Consider the following 13,956-nt stretch of genomic DNA (forward strand, 5'->3'; position numbering starts at 1 on the left):
AGGTGAGTGGTAGAGCCTGGGGTAGGTGTAAGTGAGTGGTAGAGCTTGGGGTGGGTGTAAGTGAATAATAGAGCCTGGGGTGGGTGTAAGTGAGTGGTAGAGCCTGGGGTGGGTGTAAGAGAGTGGTAGAGCCTGGGGTAGGTGTAAGTGAGTGGTAGAGCCTGGGGTAGGTGTAAGTGAGTGGTAGAGCCTGGGGTGGGTGTAAGTGAATGGTAGAGCCTGGGGTGGGTGTAAGTGAGTGGTAGAGCCTGGGGTGGGTGTAAGTGAGTGGTAGAGCCTGGGGTGGGTGTAAGAGAGTGGTAGAGCCTGGGGTGGGTGTAAGTGAGTGGTAGAGCCTGGGGTGGGTGTAAGAGAGTGGTAGAGCCTGGGGTGGGTGTAAGTGAGTGGTAGAGCCTGGGGTGGGTGTAAGAGAGTGGTAGAGCCTGGGGTGGGTGTAAGTGAGTGGTAGAGCCTGGGGTGGGTGTAAGAGAGTGGTAGAGCCTGGGGTGGGTGTAAGTGAGTGGTAGAGCCTGGGGTGGGTGTAAGTGAGTGGTAGAGCCTGGGGTGGGTGTAGGTGAATGGTAGAGCCTGGGGTGGGTGTAAGTGAGTGGTAGAGCCTGGGGTAGGTGTAAGAGAGTGGTAGAGCCTGGGGTAGGTGTAAGTGAGTGGTAGAGCCTGGGGTGGGTGTAAGTGAATGGTAGAGCCTGGGGTGGGTGTAAGTGAGTGGTAGAGCCTGGGGTGGGTGTAAGTGAGTGGTAGAGCCTGGGGTGGGTGTAAGTGAGTGGTAGAGCCTGGGGTGGGTGTAAGTGAGTGGTAGCGCCTGGGGTGGGTGTAAGAGAGTGGTAGAGCCTGGGGTGGGTGTAAGTGAGTGGTAGAGCCTGGGGTGGGTGTAAGTGAGTGGTAGAGCCTGGGGTGGGTGTAGGTGAATGGTAGAGCCTGGGGTGGGTGTAAGTGAGTGGTAGAGCCTGGGGTAGGTGTAAGTGAATGGTAGAGCCTGGGGTGGGTGTAAGTGAGTGGTAGAGCCTGGGGTAGGTGTAGGTGAATGGTAGAGCCTGGGGTGGGTGTAAGTGAATGGTAGAGCCTGGGGTGGGTGTAAGTGAGTGGTAGAGCCTGGGGTGGGTGTAAGAGAGTGGTAGAGCCTGGGGTGGGTGTAAGTGAATGGTAGAGCCTGGGGTGGGTGTAAGTGAGTGGTAGAGCCTGGGGTGGGTGTAAGAGAGTGGTTAAGCCTGGGGTGGGTGTAAGTGAGTGGTAGAGCCTGGGGTGGGTGTAGGTGAATGGTAGAGCCTGGGGTAGGTGTAGGTGAATGGTAGAGCCTGGGGTGGGTGTAAGTGAGTGGTAGAGCCTGGGGTGGGTGTAAGTGAGTGGTAGAGCCTGGGGTGGGTGTAGGTGAATGGTAGAGCCTGGGGTGGGTGTAAGTGAATGGTAGAGCCTGGGGTGGGTGTAAGTGAGTGGTAGAGCCTGGGGTGGGTGTAGGTGAATGGTAGAGCCTGGGGTGGGTGTAGGTGAATGGTAGAGCCTGGGGTGGGTGTAAGTGAGTGGTAGAGCCTGGGGTGGGTGTAAGAGAGTGGTACAGCCTGGGGTAGGTGTAAGTGAATGGTAGAGCCTGGGGTGGGTGTTTGTGAATGGTAGAGCCTGGGGTGGGTGTAAGTGAGTGGTAGAGCCTGGGGTGGGTGTAAGTGAGTGGTAGAGCCTGGGGTGGGTGTAAGTGAATGGTAGAGCCTGGGGTGGGTGTTGGTGAGTGGTAGAGCCTGGGGTGGGTGTAGGTGAGTGGTGGTGCCTGGGGTAGGTGTAGGTGAATGGTAGAGCCTGGGGTGGGTGTAGGTGAGTGGTATAGCCTGGGGTGGGTGTAGGTGAATGGTAGAGCCTGGGGTGGGTGTAGGTGAATGGTAGAGCCTGGGGTGGGTGTAAGTGAGTGGTAGAGTCTGGGGTGGGTGTAAGAGAGTGGTAGAGCCTAGGGTGGGTGTAAGTGAGTGGTAGAGCCTGGGGTGGGTGTAAGTGAGTGGTAGAGCCTGGGGTAGGTGTAGGTGAGTTGTAGAGCCTGGGGTGGGTGTAAGTGAGTGGTAGAGCCTGGGGTGGGTGTAGGTGAGTAGTAGAGCCTGGGGTAGGTGTAGGTGAGTGGTAGTGCCTGGGGTAGGTGTAGGTTAATGGTAGAGCCTGGGGTGGGTGTAGGTGAATGGTAGAACCTGGGGTGGGTGTAGGTGAGTGGTAGAGCCTGGGGTAGGTGTAAGTGAATGGTAGAGCCTGGAGGGTGTTGATAAATGTGTTGTCATGGTCTGGTGTAAGTTGTTGGTTGCTCGTCAGCATGGACTCTGTTGGCCAAAGGGGTGTTTCCATATGTTGTATCTGATTCTGGGGTTGCCTTGTTCAAATCTCCAGCATGCAACACATCAGAGTCTGGGGGTGTATTGCCATTCAGTCGCATCAGTTGCCGTAATAACTCTCTCAGTTCACTCAAGGCCAGGTTATTTATTAATTTGTTTATAGAGATTCCAATCCAGTAAGACCTCGCTGCCAATTACACCCACATAACCAACTAGCCCGTATGTTTTTGGAACGTGGGAGGAAACCAGAGCACCCGGAGGAAACCCATGCTGTCACAGGGAGAATATACAAATTCCTTACAGACAGTATCGGACTTAAACCTGGACCGCAGGAGCTGTAATAGAGTTACACTAACCCATACACTACTGTGCCACCCCTTTGGTGAAGACAGGAATATTAGTTTAATTTCCCCACACATACCCTATTCCCCAAAATAGTTTCTCTTGTTTCTGAGTATAAATGGCCCACATTAACTTTTGCTGATCTTTTCTATTTTTCTCATATCTAAAAAGATCTTACCCACGAGCACTCTCTTTCCTGTTCAGTATAATTTTGCTTCAGATGCCTTCTCGATGAGGGAAGTGTTTTGTGTTGGATGCCATATCAAGACAAGTCAAGTCAAGTCACTTTTATTGTCATTTAGACCATAACTGCTGGTACAGTACATAATAAAAATGAGACAACGTTTTTCAGGACCGTGACACAGTACAAAAACTAGACTGAACTACGTAAAAATAAAAAAAATACAGAGAAAGCTACACTAGACTACAGACCTACACAGGACTGCATAAAGTGCACAAAACCAGTGCAGGCATTACAATAAATAATAAGCAGGATAATAGGGCAAGGTGTCAGTCCAGGTTTCAGGTATTGAGGAGTCTGATAGCTTGGAGGAAGAAACATAGTCTGGTCGTGAGAGCCCAAATGCTTCAGAGCCTTTTCCCAGATGGCAGGAGGGAGAAGAGTTTGTATGAGGGGTGCATGGGGTCCTTCATATTGCTGTTTCCTTTGCGGATGCAGTGTGTAGTGTAGATGTCCGTGATGGCGGGAAGAGAGACCCCGATGATCTTCTCAGCTGTCCTCACTATCAGCTGCAGGGTCTTGCGATCCGAGATGGTGCAATTTCCGAACCAGGCAGTGATGCAGCTGCTCAGGATGCTTTCAATACAACCTCTGTATAATGTGATGAGGATGGGGACTGGGCGATGGACTTTCCTCATGCAAGGGGATCACAGAATACAGAAACTGACCCTTGTCCAATCTGTTCATTTAAGCTAGTCCTATTTGCCTATGTTAGGCCCTTATCTCTCTAAACCTTTCCTAACCTCATCCTTGTCCAAATGTCTTTTAAATGTTGTTATTGTACCTGCCCCAGCCACTTCTTCTGAGAGCTCATCATAGACGCCATCCTCTGTGCAGAAAAAATTACCCTTGGGTCCCTTTTAAATTTCTGCTGAAACGTATACCCACTAGATTTTGATTGCTTTTCCCTGGGGTGGGAGGGGGGTGAAAAGTGCATTCACCCTATGATGTTATGAATCAGTCATTTATGCTCCAGAGAATGAAGCCCTAGCCTGGCCAACCTCTCCTCTAACTTAGGACCTCAGATATTGACAGCAGTCCTGGAAAATTTCTTTGCACTCTTTCCAGCTGAATGATGACTTTCCTATAATTCAACAACAAATCTATCTATAATGTATTCTGCTGGATGCTGTGTTGGTGAGGTTGTGTTCCTCTGGATACTGTCTTGGAGAGGGTGTTGTGTTGCCCTGGATACTGTCTTGGTGAGGTTGTTGTGTTGCTATGGACACCATCTTGCTGAGGTTGTTGTGTTGCTATGGACACCATCTTGATGAGGTTGTTGTGTTGCTATGGACACCATCTTGGTGAGTGTATTGTGTTGCCATAGACATCATCTTGATGAGGATGTTGTGTTGCAGACATTGATATTACTATTACTTGTGATCAAGGTGGTGCCAGTGAATAATTCCTTGGGCGACATCTTTCATATAGCAAATCTATCGGATTATTTTACTTTTTCTATGCCTTTTGCTTGTTCTTTTTGTCTTGTTTATGTTATGGAAATGGTTGGAGCTTGTTCTGTACAGTTTGGAACTTGATTGAAGTATCCAGCACTATGTTGTGTCTGGAGAGCTGCCTCGTGGAGATCAGAGATGGGGGTGAGGGGGGGGGGGGGGCGAAAAGGTCTGAGAACACAAGATGACTCATGGAAAAGACCAGAGACAAGGTTGTGAATGACTCAAAGCAGCGTGAAAGATTGAAGTATTAAGGTGAATGCGGTGGGGGGGGGGGGGGAGCGGAGGGTTCAGAGATGACTCACAACGGGGACAGTCAGCAGCCAGATCTGCTTGCTCAGCCCCGGATCAGTGCGTTTGGCTGAGGATGGGCACATTTGACTTTATCGGTAATGTTTGGACCCAGATTGGCGGTCATTCTTTACAGAAGGACTGAGCGACTGAGCTACTGTCCTCGAATGCAGGTGAAAAGATACTTGTCTGAGGTTTATGTGATTGTTGGACTGTACTATATATTCATTTCCTTCAGTCTTGCGGTGTTTCCGTTCTTGTGTATGATTGGCTGGTGAGTGATCTGTTCATTTTTGTGTGTAAAGGGGGCTGTCGGGAGTTTGATGCTACTGTCACTGTTCTTTGTGTGAATGAGGGCTCGGGGATTGTCGTGTACGGGGTCAGTGATCATTATTGTGACTGATGTGGGGAGGATGGATTTTTGGGGTCTGCAAGTTTTGTTTCTTTTTCGTGCCAGGGATTGGGATGGAGTTGATGTCTTTTCTTCCATCAACACCCGGGGTATTTCTGTACTGCATGGCTCTCTGGAAAAAATAAATATCAGAGTTGTACATGCATACTTTGACAATAAAATGAACCTTTGCTCAAACTGGAATTATGTAGAGAGCTTGGAGCAGGGCACCTCAGGAAGATGGGATTGCTTTATGATTGAAGAAAATTCAGTAAAATATTAAGGGGGGTGCCCAGGATTATGAAGGATTTCGATAAGCTGTAGAGACAATTTTCATTGACAGAAGCTATGACACAAATTTAAAGCTATTATTATGAGAACTACTAAATGGAAAATTTATTTTTGCTCAGAGCTGTTAAGTAGAATCAATAATAATTCCTGAAAGGGTATGAACAGCACAGTGCACCTGAGATAGTGTTTTCAAAGAGTATGTGGAAGAGATGTAGTGTGTATGTATGTTATATTTAAGTATACATGATAATATTTGTATGAATAACCTCTGCACATTATCTCCTTTGAAATGTTGAAATCTGTAGGCACAATGGATTTGATTTTAACCCATGCCTTCCTTTAAATGTAGTGCCATGGCATTTCCATTGATGGCTTTGTGATTCCTTCTTCAACCACAAGAGAAGTAAGACATTCAATTCCTTTATCACTGATGGCCAGTTACCGTGAGGTGGCCAGTTACTGTGAGGTGTGTGGGTTGCTTCGAATTTCCAGCTGCTCTGGGCATACCAGTTAGTAGATTAATTGGTCATTGCTGATTGTCCCATGATTAGGCTAGGGTTAATTCTGGATTTGCTGGGTGGTGTGGCTCGAAGGACCAGAAGGAGCTGTTCTATGCTGTATCTCCAGGTAAAATAAAATATGATTCCTTAAGAACATCGGGAATCAGTTCTATTTCACTTTGCTAACTCAACCAGTGTTAAAAATGTTTTAAATTTATCTTTAAAATGTAGCATATTATTAAGGAAAGATTGTATCATTAGTTGTATGAAGATCAGAGAATGTGTTAATTTCACTTTCGTATGATTTAACTCTTCAATTTGATTCATTTTAAGATGACACCCCAAGAGATAAAATTTGCAGTGCAGGTTGAGTCCGTTCTGAACCGTGTTCCTCACCCTGAATACAGACAGCTTCTGGTGGAAACCATTCTAGTCCTCACCGTACTCGCAGAGCTGGAGGTCCACAGTGTTGGTGGTGTAATATACGTGGATCACATCATACTCATGGCCAATGAGTATTTTTTACAAGACCAGGTAAACACTGGTGGAAGCTGATTTAAAACATATGCATAAGTAAACATTTAAGAACTGAGATTTTGATTCTATATTGCCTTGTATCATATAGAGAATATTTTTATTCTGAATTCTGGCGATGTTGTTCACTTGGATTTTCAGAAGGCTTTTGACAAGATGCACACATGAGGCTGTTTACCGAGATAAGAGCCTGTGGTATGGATAAAAGATTGGCGAACTAGCAGAAGGGAAAGTCTGGGAAAAAAGGAGGCCTATTCTGGTTGGCTGCCAGTAACTAGTGGAATTCCTCCGGGTTGGTGTTGGGAACACTTCATGTTATGTATCCATGATTTGCATAACAGAATTGATGACTTTGTGGCTATGTTTGCATATGATACAAAGATAGGTGAAGGGACAGATAGTGTTGAGAAAGCAGGAGATTGCAGAAGGACTTGGATAGATTGTGAGATTGGCTAAAGTAGTAGCAGATGGAATATCGTGTAGGAAAGTGAATGGCTCTGAGCTTGGTAGAAAGAATAAAGGCATAGACAATTTTCTAAATGGGGAGGAAATTCATAAATCGGAGGTGCAAAGGGAATTGGGGGTCCTTATGCAGAATTCCCTAAAGGTTAACTTGCAGGTTGAGTTGGTGGTAACAAAAGCAAATGCAATGTTAGCATTCATTTTGAAAGGACTGGAACGTAAGAGTGAGGATGTGATGCTGAAGCTTTATGAGGAATTGGTCAGACAGGACGTGGAGTATTGTGAGCAGTTTTGGGCCCCTTACCTAAGAAAAAAAATGTGAATGCATTAGAGAGAGTCACGAGAATGATTCTTGGAATGAAAGGGTGAAAGTATAGAGTCATAGAACACTACAGCACAGGATCAGGCCTTTCAGCCCATCTAATCTGTGCTTAACCATTGATCTGTCTAGTCTCACTGACCCACACTCAGACAATAGCCCTTCAGCTCACACTCATCCGGGTACCTATTCAAATTTCTCTTAAATGTTTAAACCAAACCCATAATACACATGCACTGACAGCTCATTCCACACTCTTCCAACTGAGTGAAGAAGTTCCCCCTCATGTTCCCCTTAAATATTTCACCTTTCACCCTTAACCCATGACCTGTTGTTGTAGCCTCACCAAACCTCTTGTGGAAAAAAGCCTGCTTGCATTTATCCTGTCTATACCCCTCAAAATTTTATATACTTCTTTAAAATCTCCCCTCAATTTGCTATGTTCTAGAGAATAAAATCCTAACCTATTCAACCATTGTCTATAAATCAGGTCCTCAAGTCACAGCAATATCTTTTCTCTGTACTTTTTCAATCTTACTTTCCTGTAGGTAGATGACCAAAACAGCACACAATAGTCTAAGTAAGGCCTCGCCAACTTAACATCTCAACTCTGTACTTAGTACATAGTTTTATGAAGGCCTGTATGCCAAAAGCTTCCTTTACGACCCTATCTGTGTGTGAGGCCAATTTCAAGAAATTATGGAGCTGTATTCCCAGATCCCTCTGTTCTACTGGACTCCTCAGTGCCCTACTCTCTGCAGGTGAGACCCACACTGGTTTTGTCTTCCCAAAGAGCAACACTTCACGCTTGCTGCATTGAATTCCATCTGCCATTTTTCCAACTGGTCCAGATCTGCTACAAGCTCTAATAGTTTTCCTCCCTGTCCACAGCACCACCAATCTTGGTGTCATCCACAAATTTGTTGACCCAATATGAAGAGCGTTTGATGGCTCTGGGCCTGTACTCACTGGAGTTTAAAAGAATGAATGAGAGAAGGAATCTCATTGAAACATACTGAATATTGAAAGGCATAGATAGAGTGGATGTAGAGAGGTTGTTTCCTATAGTAGTGGAATATAGGACCAGAGGGCACAGCCTCAGAATAGCACGATGTCCATTCTGAACAGAGATGAGGAGGATTTCGTTAGCCAGAGGATAGTGAATCTGTGGAATTCATTGCCATAGACAGCAGTGTAGGCCAAGTCATTAGGTGTATTTAATGCAAAGATTGAAAGGTTCTGGGTTAGTCAAGGTGTCAAAGGTTACAGGGAGAGGCAGAAGAATGGGGTTGAGGGGGTAATAAATCAGTAGACTCAATGGGCTGAATGGCCTTGTCTTATGGCTGGTTTCTGGGATGTGCTGAGCTGTGTCCACAACTCTCAGCATTTTTTTGCAGTGACAGGCAGAGAATTTGCCTTACCATGATGAATCCCGATAGGATGTTTTCTTTGGTGCGTCAATAAAAACTGGTAAACATTGATGGAGACATGTCAAATTTATTTACCTTCTGAGGAAGCAGAGGCACTGATGAATATTCTTGCTGTGGCGTCTATGTGGTTGGACTAAGACAAGTTGCTGATGTTTACTTTTTGGAACTTGAATTTCTCAGCCTCTCAACTTGAGCACCATTGATGAAGACAGGAGGAGTTTCACACCCCCCCCCCCCAAAAAAAAATTATCAACTCTTCTGTTTTACTGACACTGAGGGAAAGACTGCTGTCATTATGCCATGCCACTAAGCTCTCTGTACTCCATCTCATTGTTATTTGTGATATGTCCCTCTACATGACCATTTACACAGAGTTATTACAGAACCTGGCCACATAGTCATGAGTGTATAGGAAGTTGAGTAGGGGGCTGAAGACAGAACCTCATGTAACACCAGTGTTTAGAATGATCAAGGCAAAGATTGAAATTGCACTGGTGTTTAGAATAATCGAGGCTGACTTTGCACTGTATGGACTGTAAAGCAATGTGATGAGATGTGACACCACACTTCTCAATAGTATGGCATTCCAGATTAGTTATATCACATGCTTACTGAAAAAGTAAGGGGGCAACTTCACATTAGCACATACTTTGAATGAAAACAAATTTTAGCAGTTCTGAGAAGATGCTTCCTGGAGTTCACCGAACTGCCGTTTCACAACGATTAACCTAATCATATTGCAGCTGTGCAAAAGTTTGGTTTGGCTGCACTTGGAGTATTATGTGTGTTTCTCATAGCCTCATTTCAACAACGATGTGGAGTCTTTGGAGAGAGTGCAGAAGAGGTTTACCAGAATGCTGCCTAGGTGAGAGAGTGAGTATAAGGAAAGTTTAGACAAACTTCTGAATTTTCTTTCGTGTCAGAGACTGAAGGAGGACCTGGTAGAAGTTAATGGGAAGGACAGATCTGTTTGTGTTGAAAGGATATGATTATGCAGCCCATGAATTGGAACTGTGTCCAAGTTGCTATTTATAACATCAATTCCCTTTCTGCTTGCATTCCAGAAATCCCTTGGAGCAAGTGATTCCATATTAGACATTGATGCAACCACAAGGGTTTGCAATTTGTTCTACGACAGTGCTCCCAGTGGCAACTATGGAACCATGACCTACCTGACCAAAGCAGTTGCCTCTTATGTACAAGACTTCCTGCCAAATACTGGCTGTTTTCTGCAGTAGAATTGTGACCCTGTGAAGCATGAAGAGCTTCCTCTTGACAACGCTTTATAGTTCCACCGCTTTTTAAATGAACATGTTTCTGATAGAGTTATGTTAACTGAAATGCAATAATACAAGGGATAATATGAAGCATTGTTTATTTAATACTGTTATTTATTTGAGTCAGTTATGACTCCTATATTTGTAGCTATTGACATGTAGAATTTTACTCAGTTGAAACTGGCAGGTTTGAAGGTTCACCTTTACGTTTGACTTGTTGGAAAACAACCACAGCATATAGTGAGAAAAATGGTTACCAAGTATGTTTTGTGCATACTAAATGTTCTATTTTCACTCTTCTGCAGTAAAGTATATGGAGATCTGATAATCCACATTTTAGCATTTAGCAGGGAACAGAATTCTATTTTCGATTAATATACAAGATTATTTCCAGAATGCTTAACTACAGCTTTTGGCTAGTGAAAGTGACGAAAACCTATTATGCATGGTCTTGCAGATTGTATTTGTAGTGTAGAAATTTTGCAAATCAGAAGTGGTGGAATGAAGCATCAACCAGACCGAGACTGGTAACTTCCAATGCAAATTGACATGGGCATTTCCTTATTAGGAATCTTAATAGAGCATGTTGAGATAGAATTTTGTATTGCACATGTATGCAGATAAGAAAACGAGGGTTTTTTTTAAAGCTTTATGGAGCTGTGTATCAGAGTAAAGCCAAGCTGTGCATTAATGAATTTGCTGCATGCACAGTTTTAGAATGTATTTTCCTATTAACTGAAAACTCTTCTTAACACGCTAAATTAACAGGAGTGCATTAGGGCCAGCATCAGACTGAAAATCAATACAAGGGTACTTGATATAATCTAATCATGTGTAAATACTAAATGTGTCTCATTGCATCTGATGAAATAAATAGTTTGAATGCGATGAAAAGATACAAGCTGCTTATATGCTGAATGTAATGTGCCCTGGTACTTGTTGTGTAAAGATTTTGATGGAAAATAGAACTATTTTATATTTATATTCGTAGTATGTAAACCTGAACAAAATGTAATATTAACATGTTGCTGCAATGTTATTTCAGGTGATTTACTTTTTATCATTCTATGTTTTTTTGTGTTATTTATTTAATTAGGTTCTCTTTATCTAGTTTTAGGACTTAAGTGAAGATCTGATCACATTTTAGGTCATATTTATGCAGAAATAGAGGAATTTCTACAGGATTCACAAACTTTCTAGCACCACTATATTTAAAGTGGAATTTGAAGTTTCTTGATTAGTAAGTACGCCAAAGGTTACAGGGAGAAGGCAGGATAATGGGGTTGAGGGGGAAAATAAATCAGCCATGATGGAATGGTGGAGCAGATTTGATGGACAGAATGGCCTAGTTCTGCTCCTATATCTTATGGTCTTATTTTGGAAAGCCAAATAGGGGAGGGCATATACAGTCAGTTGGTTTGAATATTGGTTTAGTCATAGGAGATAGACTGTCCTTACTTCTACAAATAAGGATTGAAACATGCTCAGAAACAGTACTTCAAAGTATAAAAGTAAGTTTTATCAAAGTACACATATGTCACCACGTACAGCCCGGAGATCCATTTTCCTGTGGGCATACTCAGCAAATCTATAGAATAGTGACTATAACAGGATCAATGAAAGATCAACCAGAGTGCAGAAGACAACAAACTGTGCAAATGCAAATATAAATAAATTGCAATAAATAGCAAGAACATGAGATAAAGTGTCCTTGAAGTGAGATCCTTGGTTGTGGGAACATCTCAATGGATGGGCCAGTGGGTGTAGCTATCCCCTTTTGTTCAAGAGCCTGATGGTTGAGGGGTAGTAACTGTTCTTGAACCTGGTGGTGTGAGTCCTGAGCCTCTTGTACCCCACCACCCAGGACATGCTCTCTTCTCGCTGCTGCCATTAGGTAGGGGGTACAAGAGGCTCAGGACTCACACCACCAGGTTCAAGACGGATGTTGCTTTCCTACAAAAGCATTTCATGTAGGTGTGCTCAATGGCTGAGAGGGCTTTACCTGTGATGTGCCCAGCCAACTCCACAATCTTTTGTAGAACTTTCTGTTCAAAGGCATCCTACTCTGCCAGAGTATGGACAGGAATCTTCCAGATTTACCTGTACTTTGCCGTTATATTAAGAAAGGAATCCTAGAATGCTGAGAGGTCAAGTTATTTAACAGTATTGTTCCATTCTGTTTATTTGAGGGGGACTGTTGTGAAAGCGTAATATACTTTGAGCGTAAGGGTCTCAAAGCTTCGAAGATAGACTATAGTACAAGAGTGAACTAAATGTATACAAGGCCTTGGTGAGACCACACCTAGAATATTGTGTGCAGTTTTGGTCCCCTATTCTGAGGAAAGACATTCTTGCCATAGAGGGAGTACAGAGAAGGTTCACCAGATTGATTCCTGGGATGGCAGGACTTTCATATGAAGAAAGACTGGATCGACTAGGCTTATACTCGCTGGAATTTAGAAGATTGAGGGGGGATCTTATTGAAACGTATAAAATTCTAAAGGGATTGGACATGCTAGATGCAGGAAGATTGTTTCCGATGTTGGGGAAGTCCAGAACGAGGGGTCACAGTTTAAGGATAAAGGGGAAGCCTTTTAGGACTGAGATGAGGAAAAACTTCTGCACACAGAGAGTGATGAATCTGTAGAATTCTCTGCCACAGGAAACAGTTGAGGCCAGTTCATTGGCTATATTTAAGAGGAAGTTAGATATGGCCCTTATGGCTAAAGGGATCAGGGGGTATAGAGAGAAAGCAGGTACGGGGTTCTGAGTTGGATGATCAGCCATGATCATACTGAATGGCGGTGCAGGCTCGAAGGGCAGAATGGCCTACTCCTGCACCTATTTTCTATGTTTCTATGTAGTGGTGGAGGAATGTTCTTCAAACCAGATATCTGTGTCCATTGGTGTTCCACAAGGATCAGTGCTGGGACCTTTGCTGTTTATAATATAAACAACTTGATTGAAAGTGGAGGTGGTCTGGTTAGTAAGTTTGCCAAAGAAGTGAAATAGTTAGAATTTCTGGATACTGAGGGTGTTTGCCAGAGAATAGACACAATATAGACCAGTTGGAAATTTGGACAGAGAACTGTCAGGTGGAGTGTAATGCAGACAAGTGTGAAGTGCAGCACTTTGGAAAGGCTAATGTAAGAAGAAAGTTTTCAGTAAATAGAACCATTAAATGTATTAATGTACAGAGGGATCCTGGAATGCAATCCATAGCTCCCTATAAGTGACAGCATGAGTCGATCGTGGTTAAAAAGGCATTTTGCATGCTTGCCTTCATTGGTTGGGAAATTATGTCTGAATGTCGGGAAGGCATGTTGCAACTGAATAAATCTGTTAGGCAGCATCAGGAATACTCTATTCAGTTCTGGGAGCCTCAAGAAAGGAGGGATTAGATCTTTGGAGGTCATGCAGAACAGATCCATCTGGTTTCAGCTGTAAGGAGAAATTCAACGATCTAGGATTTTCTCTAAAGCTTCAGAGGTTTGAGGTTCACCAGTGAACAACTTGACCAACAATTCTGATTCTGTAACAAGTTCAATAAAATTACTATCCTAAAATGCCAAATATTAATAAAGACTGATATTAATGACATTGAGAACACTTTACAGTTTAAGCCTCGACTATGTATACAAGTAATTGTCTAGGATTGCTTCTGGAACCCTAATCACTTATTGTAAGGACTGAGGATATACCCTCCACTGTACCCTCCACTGGTATTGATGCAGAGCTGGGTGTAGCCGCCATTTTTATAGTTGCATTTCATCTGCAATACAAACATATGTATTTGACATTAAACTATTCATCCTCAGGAACAGGTTCATGGTCCAGGACTTACTTCCTCCTGAAATGCATTGCCCTGCACTTACCAGGAATAAAATCAATCTATTATTGTTTAATCCAATGTACCAGGGCTCAGTCACATTCTGTAAACTGAAACTTGCCCTTCTCACTATCAACACCACCACCGATATTCCTATCAGTCACAAACTCCTACATTCTCATCTAAATTATTAAAGGTTAATAAGTATAAAACAAAACAAACAGTAAGAATCCCAGCAATGATCCCTGTGAACACCGTTGTTCATAGGTTATCAATCACCAACACAATCCTCACC

At 43.5% G+C, this 13,956-nt stretch overlaps 1 protein-coding gene across 1 annotated transcript in view; it reads left to right on the top strand.

Annotated features, from left to right (window-relative positions):
* LOC132393015 (phosphorylase b kinase regulatory subunit alpha, liver isoform-like) overlaps positions 1–13,597 on the top strand; it is a 221,448-nt gene extending 207,851 nt beyond the window's left edge. The window contains exons 30-32 of the mRNA XM_059967706.1: positions 5,660–5,713; positions 6,144–6,344; positions 9,620–13,597. Coding sequence (XP_059823689.1) covers positions 5,660–5,713; positions 6,144–6,344; positions 9,620–9,793 — 429 coding nt within the window. The 3' untranslated portion in view covers positions 9,794–13,597. The remainder of the gene's footprint in view (positions 1–5,659; positions 5,714–6,143; positions 6,345–9,619) is intronic.
* The last annotated feature ends 359 nt before the right edge of the window (positions 13,598–13,956 follow it).

This window comes from Hypanus sabinus, chromosome 4 (assembly GCF_030144855.1).
Source record: "Hypanus sabinus isolate sHypSab1 chromosome 4, sHypSab1.hap1, whole genome shotgun sequence".
Classification (NCBI taxonomy): Eukaryota; Metazoa; Chordata; class Chondrichthyes; order Myliobatiformes; family Dasyatidae; genus Hypanus; species Hypanus sabinus.